The following is a 14414-nucleotide window of genomic DNA, read 5'->3' as shown; positions in this document are numbered from 1 at the left end:
CAGCAATAGTGAAATCAGCTAAGGCTGCCTTTTCCCCTTGCTTCCATTTTTGCCATCACTATCACTACCACTCTGTCAAGGGGTACCAGCTACCCATTTAATAATAGGAATCCTAATATTTGAAAACCACTAAAGTAGGGAGGGACAGTAGTGATTTTGGTTAGGGTGAAAAACAGCCTCTAGGTAGTTTTTCCCAGACTGGTAAGAGTTAAGTCTTTTATTGTAGCCCAGAGCAATGCAGCCACACCTAGGTCTAGTCTACAGAATCAGTCTAATCAAGAAGCATTTAATAAGTGTTACTAATGTGCCAGGCACTATACTAAGCAGAGTAATACAAAGACAGAAATGAAACATTCCCTGCCCTCAAGGAGCTTACTATCTATAGTGAGTGACAACATGTTATTCATAAGTATATATTGAATATGTAAAAAATGAGTACAAAGTATTATTTTGGGGTGGAGGCACTAGCAGCTAGGGGCTCCAGGAAAGAACCCAGGAAGGAGGTGGTATCTGAACTGAGGTGTACTGGTAATCAGTGATTTTAAGGCCCCTAGGTGGTACCATATTGCATAGAGTACTGGGCTTGAAGTCAGGAAAACTCACCTTCCTGAGTTCAAATCTGGCCTCAGACACTTGCTAGCTCATCTGAAAAATGAGCTAGAAAAGGAAATGGCAAACCATTCTACTATCTTTGCCTAGAAAACCTCAAATGGAATCACAAGTCAGATACAATTGAAATGATTGAACAACTACAAGAAGTGCTTTTAGAGGTGAAGGTAAGGAGAGAGTATATTCCAGGCTTGGGGCGGGGGTGGTATGTGTGTGTGTGTGTGTGTGTGTGTGTGTGTGTGTGTGTGTGTGTGTGTGTGTGTAGCCAGTACAAAGGCACAGGGAAAGGAGATAGAAGGCCATGGGTAAGCAACATCAAGAAAGGCAGTATGTCTGGAACCACAGAGTACAGAAGCAGAGTGGGGGTAATCTATAATAAGTTCAGAAAGGTAAGCTGGGACCAAATCATGAAAGGTTTAAGAAGTCTAACAAAGACAAGGTCAGGATGACGGGAGATGGCCCCAAATGCAGGGGGAGACTGTAAGCTTTCACTGGAGGGATGGTATTTGAGTTAAATAAAGAGAAGATGATAGATGTGAGATACATCTTAAAGGTAGAATGGACCAGATTTAGGAGGAGAGATAGAATGAAGTGTCAATGATGACCTCAATGAAAAAAAAAATCAAAACAAGATGCCATTGTCTACACATCAAATTGTTAGATCGATAAAGCATTTTAAAGTAATATTTATTACCATATTCCCAGCATTATGTTAAATGCTGGGGATACAAATGCAAGAAAACAAGACTTTCAAGGACCTTATATTCTAATAGTAGTAGACAAAAAATAAAAAGGAATGTTAAAGTGGGAGGGGGAGAAGAAAGAGAGTGCCCCCTAGGGCTGACTGCTATTGAGAGGATGGAGTTATCTAGAGCAGTGATGAGCTGAGAGTGAAAGTAGCATGTCTGGTGAATGAAATGAAATGAAAATTATACTTTTGTCCAGACTCATTCATCAGCAGACAGCTCCCACCCACCTCTGGTGGAGGCATTTTCCTGATCGATTGATCAAGGTTGCTGCAGAGGAGGCAGAGCAGTCCAGAGAAGTTGAGTTTTGCATGGCAATAAAAATTGGCCATTAAATAAAACAAAATTCAACATTATGAGGCTCTAAAGAAATAACCAACCACATTGTACAAGGGATTATTTATAGGTGTGAGCTTTTTAGATGGCAATCTGTCACCATACTCCCACCACATTCAAATACTAATGGATCTTGGATCTCTTCAATTTGGAACTTTCTTCCAGTGATGCAGATCTAAAACCTATGTCTGTGCATCCTGTGTGACTTGTGACCATGTTCTCTGATAAGTTCACCCCAGGTGCACAACCTAGTGTGCTGGAAGTCTTCCTTGTTTTGTTTCAACAAAGTGAAGACGATGAATGTTCACTTGTCATTCTGAATTCTTGCCCTGGGACCAGCCTGAAATCTGTTTTTATCATACAATTCCTTGAATATTTTACATCTTTTACTCTTGGTCTTCAGAGTCCCCCACTGGTTGTATGTTGTAGCCTGCTTAGACCTATCACATACCTTTCCATTCTCCTTTATGTAGTGGTCATTTAACATTCTTCAAAGGTAGTTGTATTCTATATTATGCTGCCATATAGATTGTTGATCCTTCAAAAGTTTGGCCTTTGCTTTCATAAGAAGCTTATGGGGTTAGTAAAGGAGTTCTGCAGTTTTTGAAACAGCCTATTCTTTTCTTGTTCAACTCTGGACCAAATTTGTTGCCCATCTGTGCTGTCTCAGATATATGTACCAATGGACAAGCTCTACTGGATGTCCATTAAAAAGCACATTGAAATCTAGGCAACACGCATTCTTTATCTACTTGGTCTTTACAGTGAGGATGAACAGGCCAAATTCCTGTGAGTAGAGATCTTTTAGAAAGTTCTGAAATCTTCATGGGTTTGATGTGATCAATACACTGCCATCACAAAAAACATCTGGAGGACCTCATCACTGGCAGGGAATACTTCTTTGACCTGGACTCTTCACTGGATCTCTTTCATCAGAAGGATGAACATTTTTGGGGAGCACATTTTATGCCTTACCTGATATTTATGATTTGACTTACTTGCCAAATAGAGAAAGAGATGACTGCCAAAGGCAACACTGGGTTAAGAGTATAAACGTATTAGTAAAATCTTTCAAAGAGGGATGACAGACAATTTCAAGAGTATCATGTCATAAAGAAGAGAGTAGTGGTGTGGGGGTAAAACAAGTTTAAAGAAACCAGAGTAAGAGATTCAATTTAACAAAGTCAATCCCAGGGCATTCGAGTATAAAAATAGGATGACTAGAAAGATAAGAAAAATTGAACACAATTCTAACTTTTTTCTTCATCAAGGACAGTGGAAACACCACACGTGGACTCTTACATCACAATTCTGGATGTGTTTATAAGGGATGCAGAAATATCACTTGGGAAAACAAAGATAGGAAAAGTAGCCAGATTGGTCTAAGTATATATGGAGGAGATTGATGCTGGTGGCAACATAATGGTGATGGTGCTGAACTATTTGAAGAAGGAGAAGATAGCAGAGGTATGGGGCTGCGTGGGGGGGGGGGAGGGGCGGGGAAGCAGAGGAGGTGGGGGGAGAATCTTGGCCTTTATTAATACTGAAAAAGGTTACAAAGGGAAATAACTATCATGTGCATTCATTCCAATCTATACATCTTTATGAGAGTCATTTATAAATGAATAGGAAGAATTCTTAATAAGGTAATTAGTAGGGGGCAGCTAGATGGCACAGTGGATAAAGCACTGGCCCTGGAGTCAGGAGGACCTGAGTTTAAATCCAGTCTCAGACACTTGACTAGCTGTATGATCCTGGGCAAGTCACTTAACCCTCATTGCCCCACAAAAGAAAAAGAAAAGAAAAGAAAAAATAAATAAATAAGGACATTAGAAGGGAACAAGTAGTCTTTCATAAGTAATATTCAGTAATGGGCCATGTCTTTATTATTATACAACTAGCTGAAAGTTATAGAGACTTTAACACCCCATTTTGCTTATCATTTACTGATAACAAAAAGTATTTGATTCAACAAAATGTAGTCTTATAGGCTCTTATACAACAAGAGGTTTCCCATGCATACATCAAAGTCATTCAAGTCTCCTTGTAAGATATAGTAATAGCAGTAACCTAATTCAATGACCCTCCTATATCAGAAAAGGGAATATATAATAAAAGTCACAAAATGAATATACATATATATGTATGTATATGATTATACAGTTTTATTGCTTAGACCACATCTTATGAATCCTATTAAAAGGAAATAAGGAAGGCAGCTAGGTGGCACAGTGGATAGAGCACCAGCCCTGGATTCAGGAGGACCTGAGTTCAAATTTGACCTCAGACATTTAACACTTACTACTTGTGTGACCCTGGGCAAGTCACTTAACTCCAATTGCCTCACCCCCCCCCCCAAGGAAATAAGGACTTAACATTAGAAAACTATTTAAAATTGTTTTATTTATAATTGCCCCTAGTCCTGGCAATAATATATACACATATGTGTATATGTATATATATCCACTGGTGAAATGGATGAATAAATTATAGTATATCAATATAAGGGAATATACTACTGTACTCTAAAAATAAAAAAGTATGAAGAAAGAAAAAGACAACTGTCTATTAAATCTTTTCCTCTTTTCCATTTTTGTGGCCACCTAATCTGTCTTCTTCACCTTACAACTGGACTGTTGCAAATATTTCTTCATTGACATTCTTGTTATTAGTTTCTATTTGCTTTGTATTCTTTGTAATCTTTAATTAAGCTAAAACTGTGTTTTAAAAATTAATTGCTGGGGGCAGCTAGGTGGTGCACCAGCCCTGGATTCTGGAGGACCTGAGTTCAAATCCAGCATCAGACACTTGATACTTACTAGCTGTGTGACCCTCCGCAAGTCACTTAACTCTCATTGCCCCGGAAAAAAATAAAGAAATAAATAAAGACTCAGTCTAAAAAAATAAAACTCATTACTAAGGCTATTGATACTAATTTGGGCAGTAAGCATTTATTATTAATTAATATTAATATATGCATGTATATATGTATGTGTGTGTGGATACACACACACACACACACACACACACACACACACACACACGTAAAGGATTGACCAGGTCTTTCTAACTTCTCATGGTCTCAGGCCATCAGATCTATCCAGTCCTAAGAGGGAGGGCCAAGCCAAGAGCAGGGGCCAAGAGAGAGAGTCCCAGGCATGGCTAAGGGTTTTATCTTCTTTTCTTAGAGGTGAGTCATTATACATTGATCAAAGCTAATTTGTTAGCATGATTCAATTCCTTTGATTGACATGACTTGAGGGTGATCTACATTAAAATGAACTCTACAGTTGACACCAGGGAGAGGACCCTCACTCAAGTTGCCCAAGGCAAAGTCCATTATCTAGGTGTGGTACTTCACAAAAGAGTCTATCTCCATTTCTTTTGTTCCCTTGGGTTTGTTCCAGTCAAGGAGAACAGGATTTTTTTTTTTGGGGGGGGTGATCTCTGTCTGAGTCCCCCAAGAAATCCATTATTAATAATTATTTTCTCGCAGTTTCAATCCATTCTAAAGCTGTTGACAAATTATTCTTTCTAAAACACCATTTTTCTACATGTAAATCCTTGCTCAGATCTTCAAGACACCACACTACCTCCAGAATATGATTAATACTATTAAGCTGGCATTCAATGTCTTCTTCTACAATCTGACTCCTAGTTATTTCCCCAACATTATCTCCAACTACTGCTTTACACAAAACTTCCACTCCACCTCGAGTATCCTAAGGTAGACCATGCCTGTTACTGCCTCTTCCTCTCACTGCACCATCCCTCCCTTAGCATTCTTCAAATCCTACCTTCTCCAGGAAGTCTTTCCTGACTGTCCCAGATCGCAGTGAACACTTCCTGAATTTATATATGCATTTGAGGTAGCTCCTGACTTAGGGACTCAGGACTTTGAGATATAAATGACGGTGATAGACCTGCATTCATTTCTCTATTAACCCAATTTCAGCAACCTTCTCCCATTCCCTCCTCACATCCCCTTTCTCTTTGTCACACATGTCCCCCACTTCCCATTGCTCCTGTTGTCTTCTCTTCTTCCTGGCAGAACAAAATTGATACTGGCTCTTAAAAAGGAAGAACTGGGTTCAGTCTCACCTCTAACACTCTCTTAACCTTCCTGATCTTCAATTTCTTCATCTGTAAAAGAAGGTGCTCAGGTAGGTGGTGCTCTAGCCTCTGGGCCTGGAGTCAGGAAAACCTGAGTTCAAATGTAGCTTCAGACACTAATTAGCTGTGTGACCCTGGATAAGTCATTTAAACCTATTTGCCTCTGTTTCTTCATCTGTAAAATGAACTGGATAAAGAAATGGCAAACCACTCCACCATCCTTGCCAAGAATACCCCAAATGGGGTCACAAAGAGTCAGACACAGGGGCAGCTAGGTGGCGCAGTGGATAAAGCACTGGCCCTGGAGTCAGGAGGACCTGAGTTCAAATCCGACCTCAGACACTTAACACTTACTAGCTGTGTGACCCTGGGCAAGTCACTTAACCCCAATTTCCTCACAAACAAACAAACAAACAAACAAAAACCCAAAGAGTCAGACACAACTGACATGGCTGGCTGAACAACAACAAAAGAAAGATTTTGGAGCCAATGGTCTATTTCAGTTCTAGATCATTGATTCCATGATCCGTTTTCTGAACTCTTGTAGCATTTGCTGTTTATACCACTTATTTGACATTTACTGCATGCTGCCTTCTAATAAAAAAAGAATAACAACTCATATTTCTATAGGAAAGGGGGGGACATGCATTTATTAAGTGCCTTCTGTATGCCAGTCACTGTGCTATGCACTTTATAAGTGTTATCTTACTTGATATTTGATCCTTATGGAGTAGGTGCTATAATTTCCTCCATTTTACAGTTGAGGAATCTGAGGCAGAAAGGTTAAGTAATTTGTCTAAGATCACACAGCTAGCAAATGTCTGAGGCTGGATTTGAAATCAGGTCTTCCTGACTCCAGATACGGAGTTCTATCCCCTGTAGCACTTTGATGCTTTTATAGCCCTTTTCTCACAATAATCCTATGAAGTAGGTGATGTAAGCATTATATTAATTTTATATGTGAAGAAATGGAGGCAGGCAACTCAAACAATTTTTCTGGGATCACACAAAGAGAGCTGGGGTAGGGAGGGAGCTGTGTCACACTCAAACTCAGAATGTACATGTTTCTTCTCACAGAACTGAATCCCCTTGTATATGGATGGAATCCAAAAGACAAGGAGGACTTAACAATATCAATGAGAGGTATGGATGCCATAATTAGCTGCATAAGATTAAATACCAAGTGGAATATTGTGGTTAAAACAAAACAAAAAATCCAAACCCAAATAATTTTGCTCTCTACTATGTACACACACACACACACACACACACTCACATTGTATATATTTCAAATGATTTGTGGTAACTAAGCCTAATGTCTCTGAGTTTTGCTTGAAATTACATACCTTCTGGGATGCATTGTCCAAGGACAAACTTATAACCCTTGCAGCATTTTTTCCTAGAAAACAAACAACAAGAATGCTTTTTAACAAGGAGGCACCCATAGTTACAATGATATTCTTTTATAGGGTTTTATTTATTAATATTCAGTTTTTAAAAGGAGTTATCTCCTTGTAAGTCTCTGGCAGTGATGGAAGGCACAACATTAACATAACATCAGACATAGGAAATTCATTTAACCTCACTGAGAACTCAGTTTCCTCATATTTAAAATGTGCAAGCTGGACTGGATGAGCTCTAAGGTACTTTTTTTGGGGGGAACCGGGGGCAATGAGGGTTAAGTGACTTGCCCAAGGTCACACAGCTAGTGAGTGTCAAATGTCTGAGGCTGGCTTTGAACTCAGGTCCTCTTGAATCCAGGGCCAGCGCTCTATCCACTGTGCCACCTAGCTGCCCCTGGTACTTTTTAACTGTAAACTTATAATCCTCTTAATACTAGGAATTTCCTCCCTCCCTATCTGGACTGTGAAAATAATCTTTCTAACCCTATAAATTGTGTACATTGGCTGGGATTCTTACCAATCCCTGCACTATTCATTAAACCTTAGAATCTTGGAACTCTAGGACTACAAAGGACCCTAGAAAACATCTCTAGCCCACTTACAGATGAGGTAGCTGAGCTCAGGGAAAGAAAATTATTCACCCAGTTACATATTTATTTAATGGTGTAAATGAGACTAGAAGAGCACTGGCCCTGGAGTCAGGGGGACCTGAATTCAAATCTTGCCTCAGATACTTAATAGCTGTGTGACCCTGAGCAAGTCACAACTCCAATTGCTTTCAATTAAAAAAAAATGTTAAAAAAAAAATGACCAGAACCAAAAGTCTTCTACCTCCTTGTTAAGTGTTCTTTGAAGTATATTATTACATCTCCCAAACATAAATTAATGGAGTGGCACCTGAACTATCCACGTATATAAATACATTTTGAGGTAATCTTCCAGTTAATGATTCTGGAACTTTAAATAAAATGTTGTTTCCTGCCTTGTATTTATCTCTGACTGAAGAAATTCCCTTTTCCTTCTGATTTGCTCTTTTTTCTTCTTTATACCCTCCCAGGACCCTTGCTTCCCAAACCCTAACACTATTCCTATATTTTTTCCTCTTCTCCTTCCCATTAATTTATTCTCCTTTCCTTTCTCATTGGCATAACATTTTTTCTTAGTTCCCTTTAGCCTTCCAAAAATTAGTTCCATTCTCTTTCTTTTAGTGCCTTGGATATTGATTTAAGGACCCCTTTTCTGGATGAGGACCTGTCAATCACTTTATCTACCTATGATATCCTTTGCTTTTAGGGGCTAGAGATTCCCCAATACAGCCCCTCCCTTCTCCAGAGACCCAGTAGCTTTTCTGGGGCAGCAGTCAATAGGCATAACCCAAAATGAATTCTTGGCTCCATTTAACTACTTTGGGCAGGGATGAGACCAGATAGTCAAGTTGAGGGAGTCAGGCAGTAGATCTGTTTAAAAACTGTTTTGCTGTGGTTAAATATCAAATCACAGAATCTTGAAGCTGGAAGAGACTTTCAGAAGTCATCTAATCCAACCTGTAAATTACCAAGAATCCCCTCTATAAGTCTGACAAATGGCCATCCAGCCGATGCTTGAAAACTTCTAATAAGGAAGAACTCATTACCTCTTGGAACAGTCCACTCCATTTTTGGACAGCTCTAATTCGTTTGAATTTTTTCCTTCTATCGAGGCAAAATCTTCCTCTTTGCCACTTGCAGGTATTACTCCAAATTCTGCCTTCAAGTGTTAGAAGGCAGCTTCCATGATTCCCACCCCATCTTCCCTCAAGTTTTCTCTTCTCCAAAGCAGATGTCCCTGGAATTCATTCAACTAATCCTCACATGACATAGAATCAAGATACTTCACCATATTGGTGTCCTTCCCTGATTGCATTCTTAAACTGTAGTACCAAAACAGAATGTCATATCCCAAATGTGCTCTGACAAGAGAAGAATATAGAGAAACTATCACACGCCCAGTCACAGACACTAGGTAATAAAATAATAACAACAGCAACTATATATATATATATATGTATATATATGTATATATATATATATATATATATATATATGAAGGTTTGCAAAATATCTTACTTCAATTATCTCACTTGATCTTCACAACAACCCTGTGAGGTAGGTGCTATTTTACAGATGAAGAAACTGAGGCAAAGAGAAGTTCAATGACTTCCCCAGGGTTACAAAGCTAGGAAGTGCCTGAGGCAGGATTTGAACTCAGTTTTACCTGAATCAAAGCCCAGCCCTCACCCACTGTGCCTTCTAGCTCCCTATGTCTCCCTTAAAGCAGCTGTTCCTTTGTTGTCATATCAGGCTAATTCCTCATATCGAGCTTGTATTCTGGTAAAAACCATCAAATATTTTTCAGATGAATTGCTCTTCAATCATTTCTATTCCATATTTTATCTGTAAGGTTGATGTTTGAAAAACTCAAATATAAAAATTTCATCTGATTAATTTAAACCCAGATGTTCTAGCTTTTTAAGATTTTCAAAAATCCTGACTATTGTTTAACTTGTTTAATCTCTTGCAGCTTTTTTCTTCTGCAAATTTGTTTTCTGATTTTTAAAGGAAAAGGGTAACTTCATGCTATTATTTTCGGCTATTTTACTTTATTTTTGCGGGGCAATGGGGGTTAAGTGACTTGCCCAGGGTCACACAGCTAGTAAATGTCAAGTGTCTGCGGCCGGATTTGAACTCAGGTAATCCTGAATCCAGGGCCGGTGCTTAATCCACTGCGTCACCCAGCTGCCCCTATTTTCGGCTATTTTAAAAAATTACAATCATATAGTATTTTGATTGCATTATAGAACAAATCTATTTGAGTGGGCTAGCCCAGAAGCCTGCTCATCATTTACAACATTGTGTCTGTGAGAAAATGCATTTTGAGTCTCATAGTCCTGATTAATAGACCAAGCTGATTATAAGTTAGGAGTTAGAAGAGAGGAAACCAGGCTATACATAAAATCAAAACTGGGAATGGGACAGAAATGGAACCCAAAGGGATACTAGGAACCTGAAGTAATTTTCCTGCATTCTGCCCTGAAGAGTGTCCCCTTTCATGCTGAGGCATGTGAACACCTAACTATAATCGAGGCAATACCTGGGTTCCATAATGAAACAGTTGAAACTTAGGTGGTCGGTACATTTGGAGTGAAATAAGAACTACTCACTGGCAAAGCTGTTAAAGGGTTCAGATTGACAGTTGCTTTTCTCCCTAGGAAGATTCTGGATCTTTATGCAGCATATTTTATTAGGCCTTGGAGGGGGGGAGGGGGAAACTATGTTGTTCCTTTCCAAAAGCTCTGTAAGACATTTTCTTGAGGACGTGGCAGTAACCAGTTTTCTGATGGGTGGTTTACATTTCCCATTAGAATTGACTTACTGGCATCAAAAGCCAAATTTTAATTTTTCTATGACAAAAGATCCTTTCTTGTGGTTTAAAATAATTTTTTTTACACTGGTAAAAGATTCCACAGTTTCTTACATTGATGAAATCACTGATTTGCCCTTTCATCTCCCAAAAGCTTCAACCCAGCCCCCATCTGCTTTTTAATGATACCAAAATGAAATCCTCTGATTGTTTCCCAAGAGACCAAATTTACAACAACCGGAAAGAATATTCGTTTAATAAATTAATCATTTAGTATTTATAGTAAGTGCTTACTGAAGTACTTAGGGTGTCATACCAGCAGGACTGTGGTGAAGAGAACAAGACTTTTAAATGATCTGAATACGTGATTTTTTGGCTTTATAAGAAAAAAAGACAGGGTGGTGGGGGGAACAGATGTTTCTGATACTCAAGTTGAAAATCACATTTAAACATATGGTTCCATTTGTCTTTTTATTTTGAATAGCATAACTAAGGTACGGGCCTCTGAGATGTTTGATAGTCTATAGGAATGGATACAATCTTTCCAGTATTCTTCACCATGAAGGAGACCCTAAAGTCAGGAGCCTTTTGACCCTTTTGAACATCTGAAGGCTTGGGACTATCAACACCATGGAACCAGTGATAACCTGCCACTGGCCTTTCTTATGAAATTAAATTAAGATGAAGTGATTTGATCTGTTTTGAGAAAGCTATGGAATTCTGTTGGGAGAAGCTCTGGACTCAAGGACTGACCACATGGGCTTTCATTTAAATGCCTGTGCAGCAAAGAATTCAGCTCCCCCTTGTTGTTGCCTTTTAATTGCAAAACTGGCCCCAGTGCAATGATCAAGGGGTGCAAATCAGTGATTCAAACCCATGCCCTGTGTGACCAACCCCCCAGTTCATCATAGGGATCATTATTTTGCATATGGAAAAATCATCCATTGCAAGGGACTATTTAAAATAAACAAAGTATTATTCCAAACTATGGAAAAATAAACATTGGCTTGACATTTTATACAGTTTCAAAGATTAGCTGCAACATAATTTATCTTTAATGAAGTTTAGACAGCCTAAGCAAAAGCTTTGCTTTACTATGCAAACACTGGTCCTTATTAGACCTCACCTCAAACACTGGTGTGGAATGTTATCTTCCCCCAAAAAAATCCAGAAGGAAAAAGTTCATGAGTTATGAGGCAGAGACCATTCCTATATTTCAGCTTAGTTTACTAAGGCAAACACTCTTCACTGACTCACAGCTACAGGGTAGAGCATGGTTAGCTAGCTCTTGCCAAGGGGAAGTAACATCTGCTAATTGGGAGAACCCAGGGTGGGTTTTCCTCAGGCATCCTAGAGGATGAGGACACACATCCACAGAGATAAGCAAAAGCAGTGAAGCCCAGAAACAATGCCCTACCTCACAGGTGTCCCTGGAAGCTTTTGGAAAAGAAAACAAGGTGGAGAAAATGAAGATAGCACAAAGAGAAATCAACATTATGTTGCCTGGTGAGCCCTTGTTGTCAAATCCTGTAAAAAAATGATAGGAGGAAAGACAGTTACAGAGTCAGAGTCCTGAAAAGGCAAAGAGAAGTAAGCAGGGTTGGATTAACTGAGGGCTCTCTTTGCTTCTGGTACAAATGGCAAAACCTTGATTCCAAGTGTCTTCAACTCTTGCTTTCTTTGCTGTAATAACTCACATAGAAGGAACAGTGGCTAGGCTGCAGGACCTGGAGCCAGGAAGAGCCAAGTTCAAATCTAGTCTGTTACTTACTGTGTGACCCAGGGTCCCACAACTAGTAAATGTCTGAGGCTGGCTTTGAACTCAATTCTTCCTGACTCTAGGTCTGGTGTTCTATCCATTATGCCACCTAGCTGCCCTGGCACATAGTAGGTACTTAATAAATATTTATTGATTAATTAATTTCTGGGTCAAGACTGATTATTACTATTGTATAGCCTTCAGCCTCATTTTAGTGTTTTTTTTGTTTATTGTAATCATTGCATACTTTGTTTTCCTTGTTCTGCTTATTTAACTTTTAATCAGTTCATACAAGTCTTTCTATGTTATTCTTAATTCCTCATATTTCTTGTTACTTTTGTTGTCGTTGTTTGTTTTTTTTTTTTTTTTTTGGACCTAAGTTGTGATTTCATTAGTGTAGGGAGCTCCTGGTAAGGGATTTCCTCTATCAAAGCAGATGTCCACCTTCTCTGTAACTTAGTCTGAGAGGGTTGCCTGGGGGCACTAAGGGGTTAAATTATTTTCTCTGGGTTATGAATCCAGAAGTGGTACTTAAATCCACATCTTTTTAACTTTGTGGCCAGTTCTCTACTCTTTATGCCATGAACCAATAGTATTCTATTACATTTATACTGTATACCACAATTTGTTGAACTATTCTCTAACTGATGGGCATCTACTTTATTTTCAGTTTTTTTTTGCTACCACAGAAAGTGTTGCTATGATTATCTTGCTATGTATAAGACCTTTCAATCTTTGGCCTCCTTCGGGTATATATACTCAGCAGTGAGATTTCCAGATCAAAGATATGAACAGTTTAGTTACAATTCCAAAAATTGGGGGGGGGATGGTTGTTGTATCAGTTCTTAGCTCTATTAACTGTATATTAGCAATTTCATTTTCTTGAAGCACTTCCAATATCAGCTATTTCAGTCTTTTTCTTCTTTGTCAATTTTCTATGTGAGGTGAAACCTAAAAAAAAATTTAATTTACATTTTTTATTCATGATTTGGATAAATCTTTTCCATAATTATAAAGTTTTTAATTCTTCCTTTGAAAACTACTGGTTCTCTTAGAATTCATAATTTTCTCTAAAATTCAGTTCAAATGCCACTTCTTACACAAGGCCTATTTTGATCCCCAATTTCTTGTGCTCCCCATTCTGAAATTATTAATGCATTTATGTTCTATGTATTTTGTGCATGTACTGCTTCCTCTTAACAGAATGTAACCTCTTTGAGGGCAGAAACTTTTGTTTTTGCTTTTTTAATTCTCAGTCCCTAGTGAAGTACTAAGCATATAATTAGATGCTTAATAAATGCTTGCAAAATACAGAGAAGGTCAGTGCTAGAGGCTACAATTCTGAGAGTGTTGTGGAATTAATTCTTAAGATATTTGAAAAAGGAGAGAATACTAAATACTTAAAAAAAAACTCAACAGATATTTTTACCGAAAAAAAGGCAACCAATAGAATATCACTATTACTAACACATCTGTCTTCTTTCCTATATCCACAAAATCTTCATTAGAATAATATAAATATATATCTCAAGGGCATTCTTGATGATTTTACAAACTTCAACTATGATAACACCATTAAGATTATCATTTGCAGATTGCAAAAAACTACAAAACACTGCCAATATAGACCCAAAAGACGTTTCCAAGACTTATGTCAAAGTCCTACAAGATTTCTTGAAAGAATTAACAAGAGAGATAATTTTGATTATAATGATTAATATCAAGTAAGGCATAAAACAAGATGTCCTCACAAAAGTATTTGCCATCTAACAGCAATGCTATATGATCATCAACTATGAATGACTTAGCTCTTCTCAGCAATACAATGATCCAAGACAACTCCAAAAGACTCATGATGGAAAATGCTCGACCTCCCAAGAAAGAACTGATGGATCCTGAAAGCAGATTGAAACATACTATTTTCCACTTTATTTTTTATGGGTTTTTTGTTTTGGTCTGTTTTTTCTTTCACTGTTAACATGACTAATATGGAAATATGTTTTGCATGACTGCACATGTATTGCCTATATCAAATTGCTTGCCTTCTCA

At 38.2% G+C, this 14414-nt stretch overlaps 1 protein-coding gene across 1 annotated transcript in view; it reads right to left on the bottom strand.

Annotated features, from left to right (window-relative positions):
• CCBE1 (collagen and calcium binding EGF domains 1) overlaps window positions 1–14414 on the bottom strand; it is a 356051-nt gene that overhangs the window by 42477 nt on the left and 299160 nt on the right. The window contains exon 3 of the mRNA XM_043978435.1: window positions 7151–7203. Coding sequence (XP_043834370.1) covers window positions 7151–7203 — 53 coding nt within the window. The remainder of the gene's footprint in view (window positions 1–7150; window positions 7204–14414) is intronic.

Source organism: Dromiciops gliroides, chromosome 1 (assembly GCF_019393635.1).
Source record: "Dromiciops gliroides isolate mDroGli1 chromosome 1, mDroGli1.pri, whole genome shotgun sequence".
Lineage (NCBI taxonomy): Eukaryota > Metazoa > Chordata > Mammalia > Microbiotheria > Microbiotheriidae > Dromiciops > Dromiciops gliroides.
This window is presented reverse-complemented; position numbering and strand designations above follow the sequence as displayed.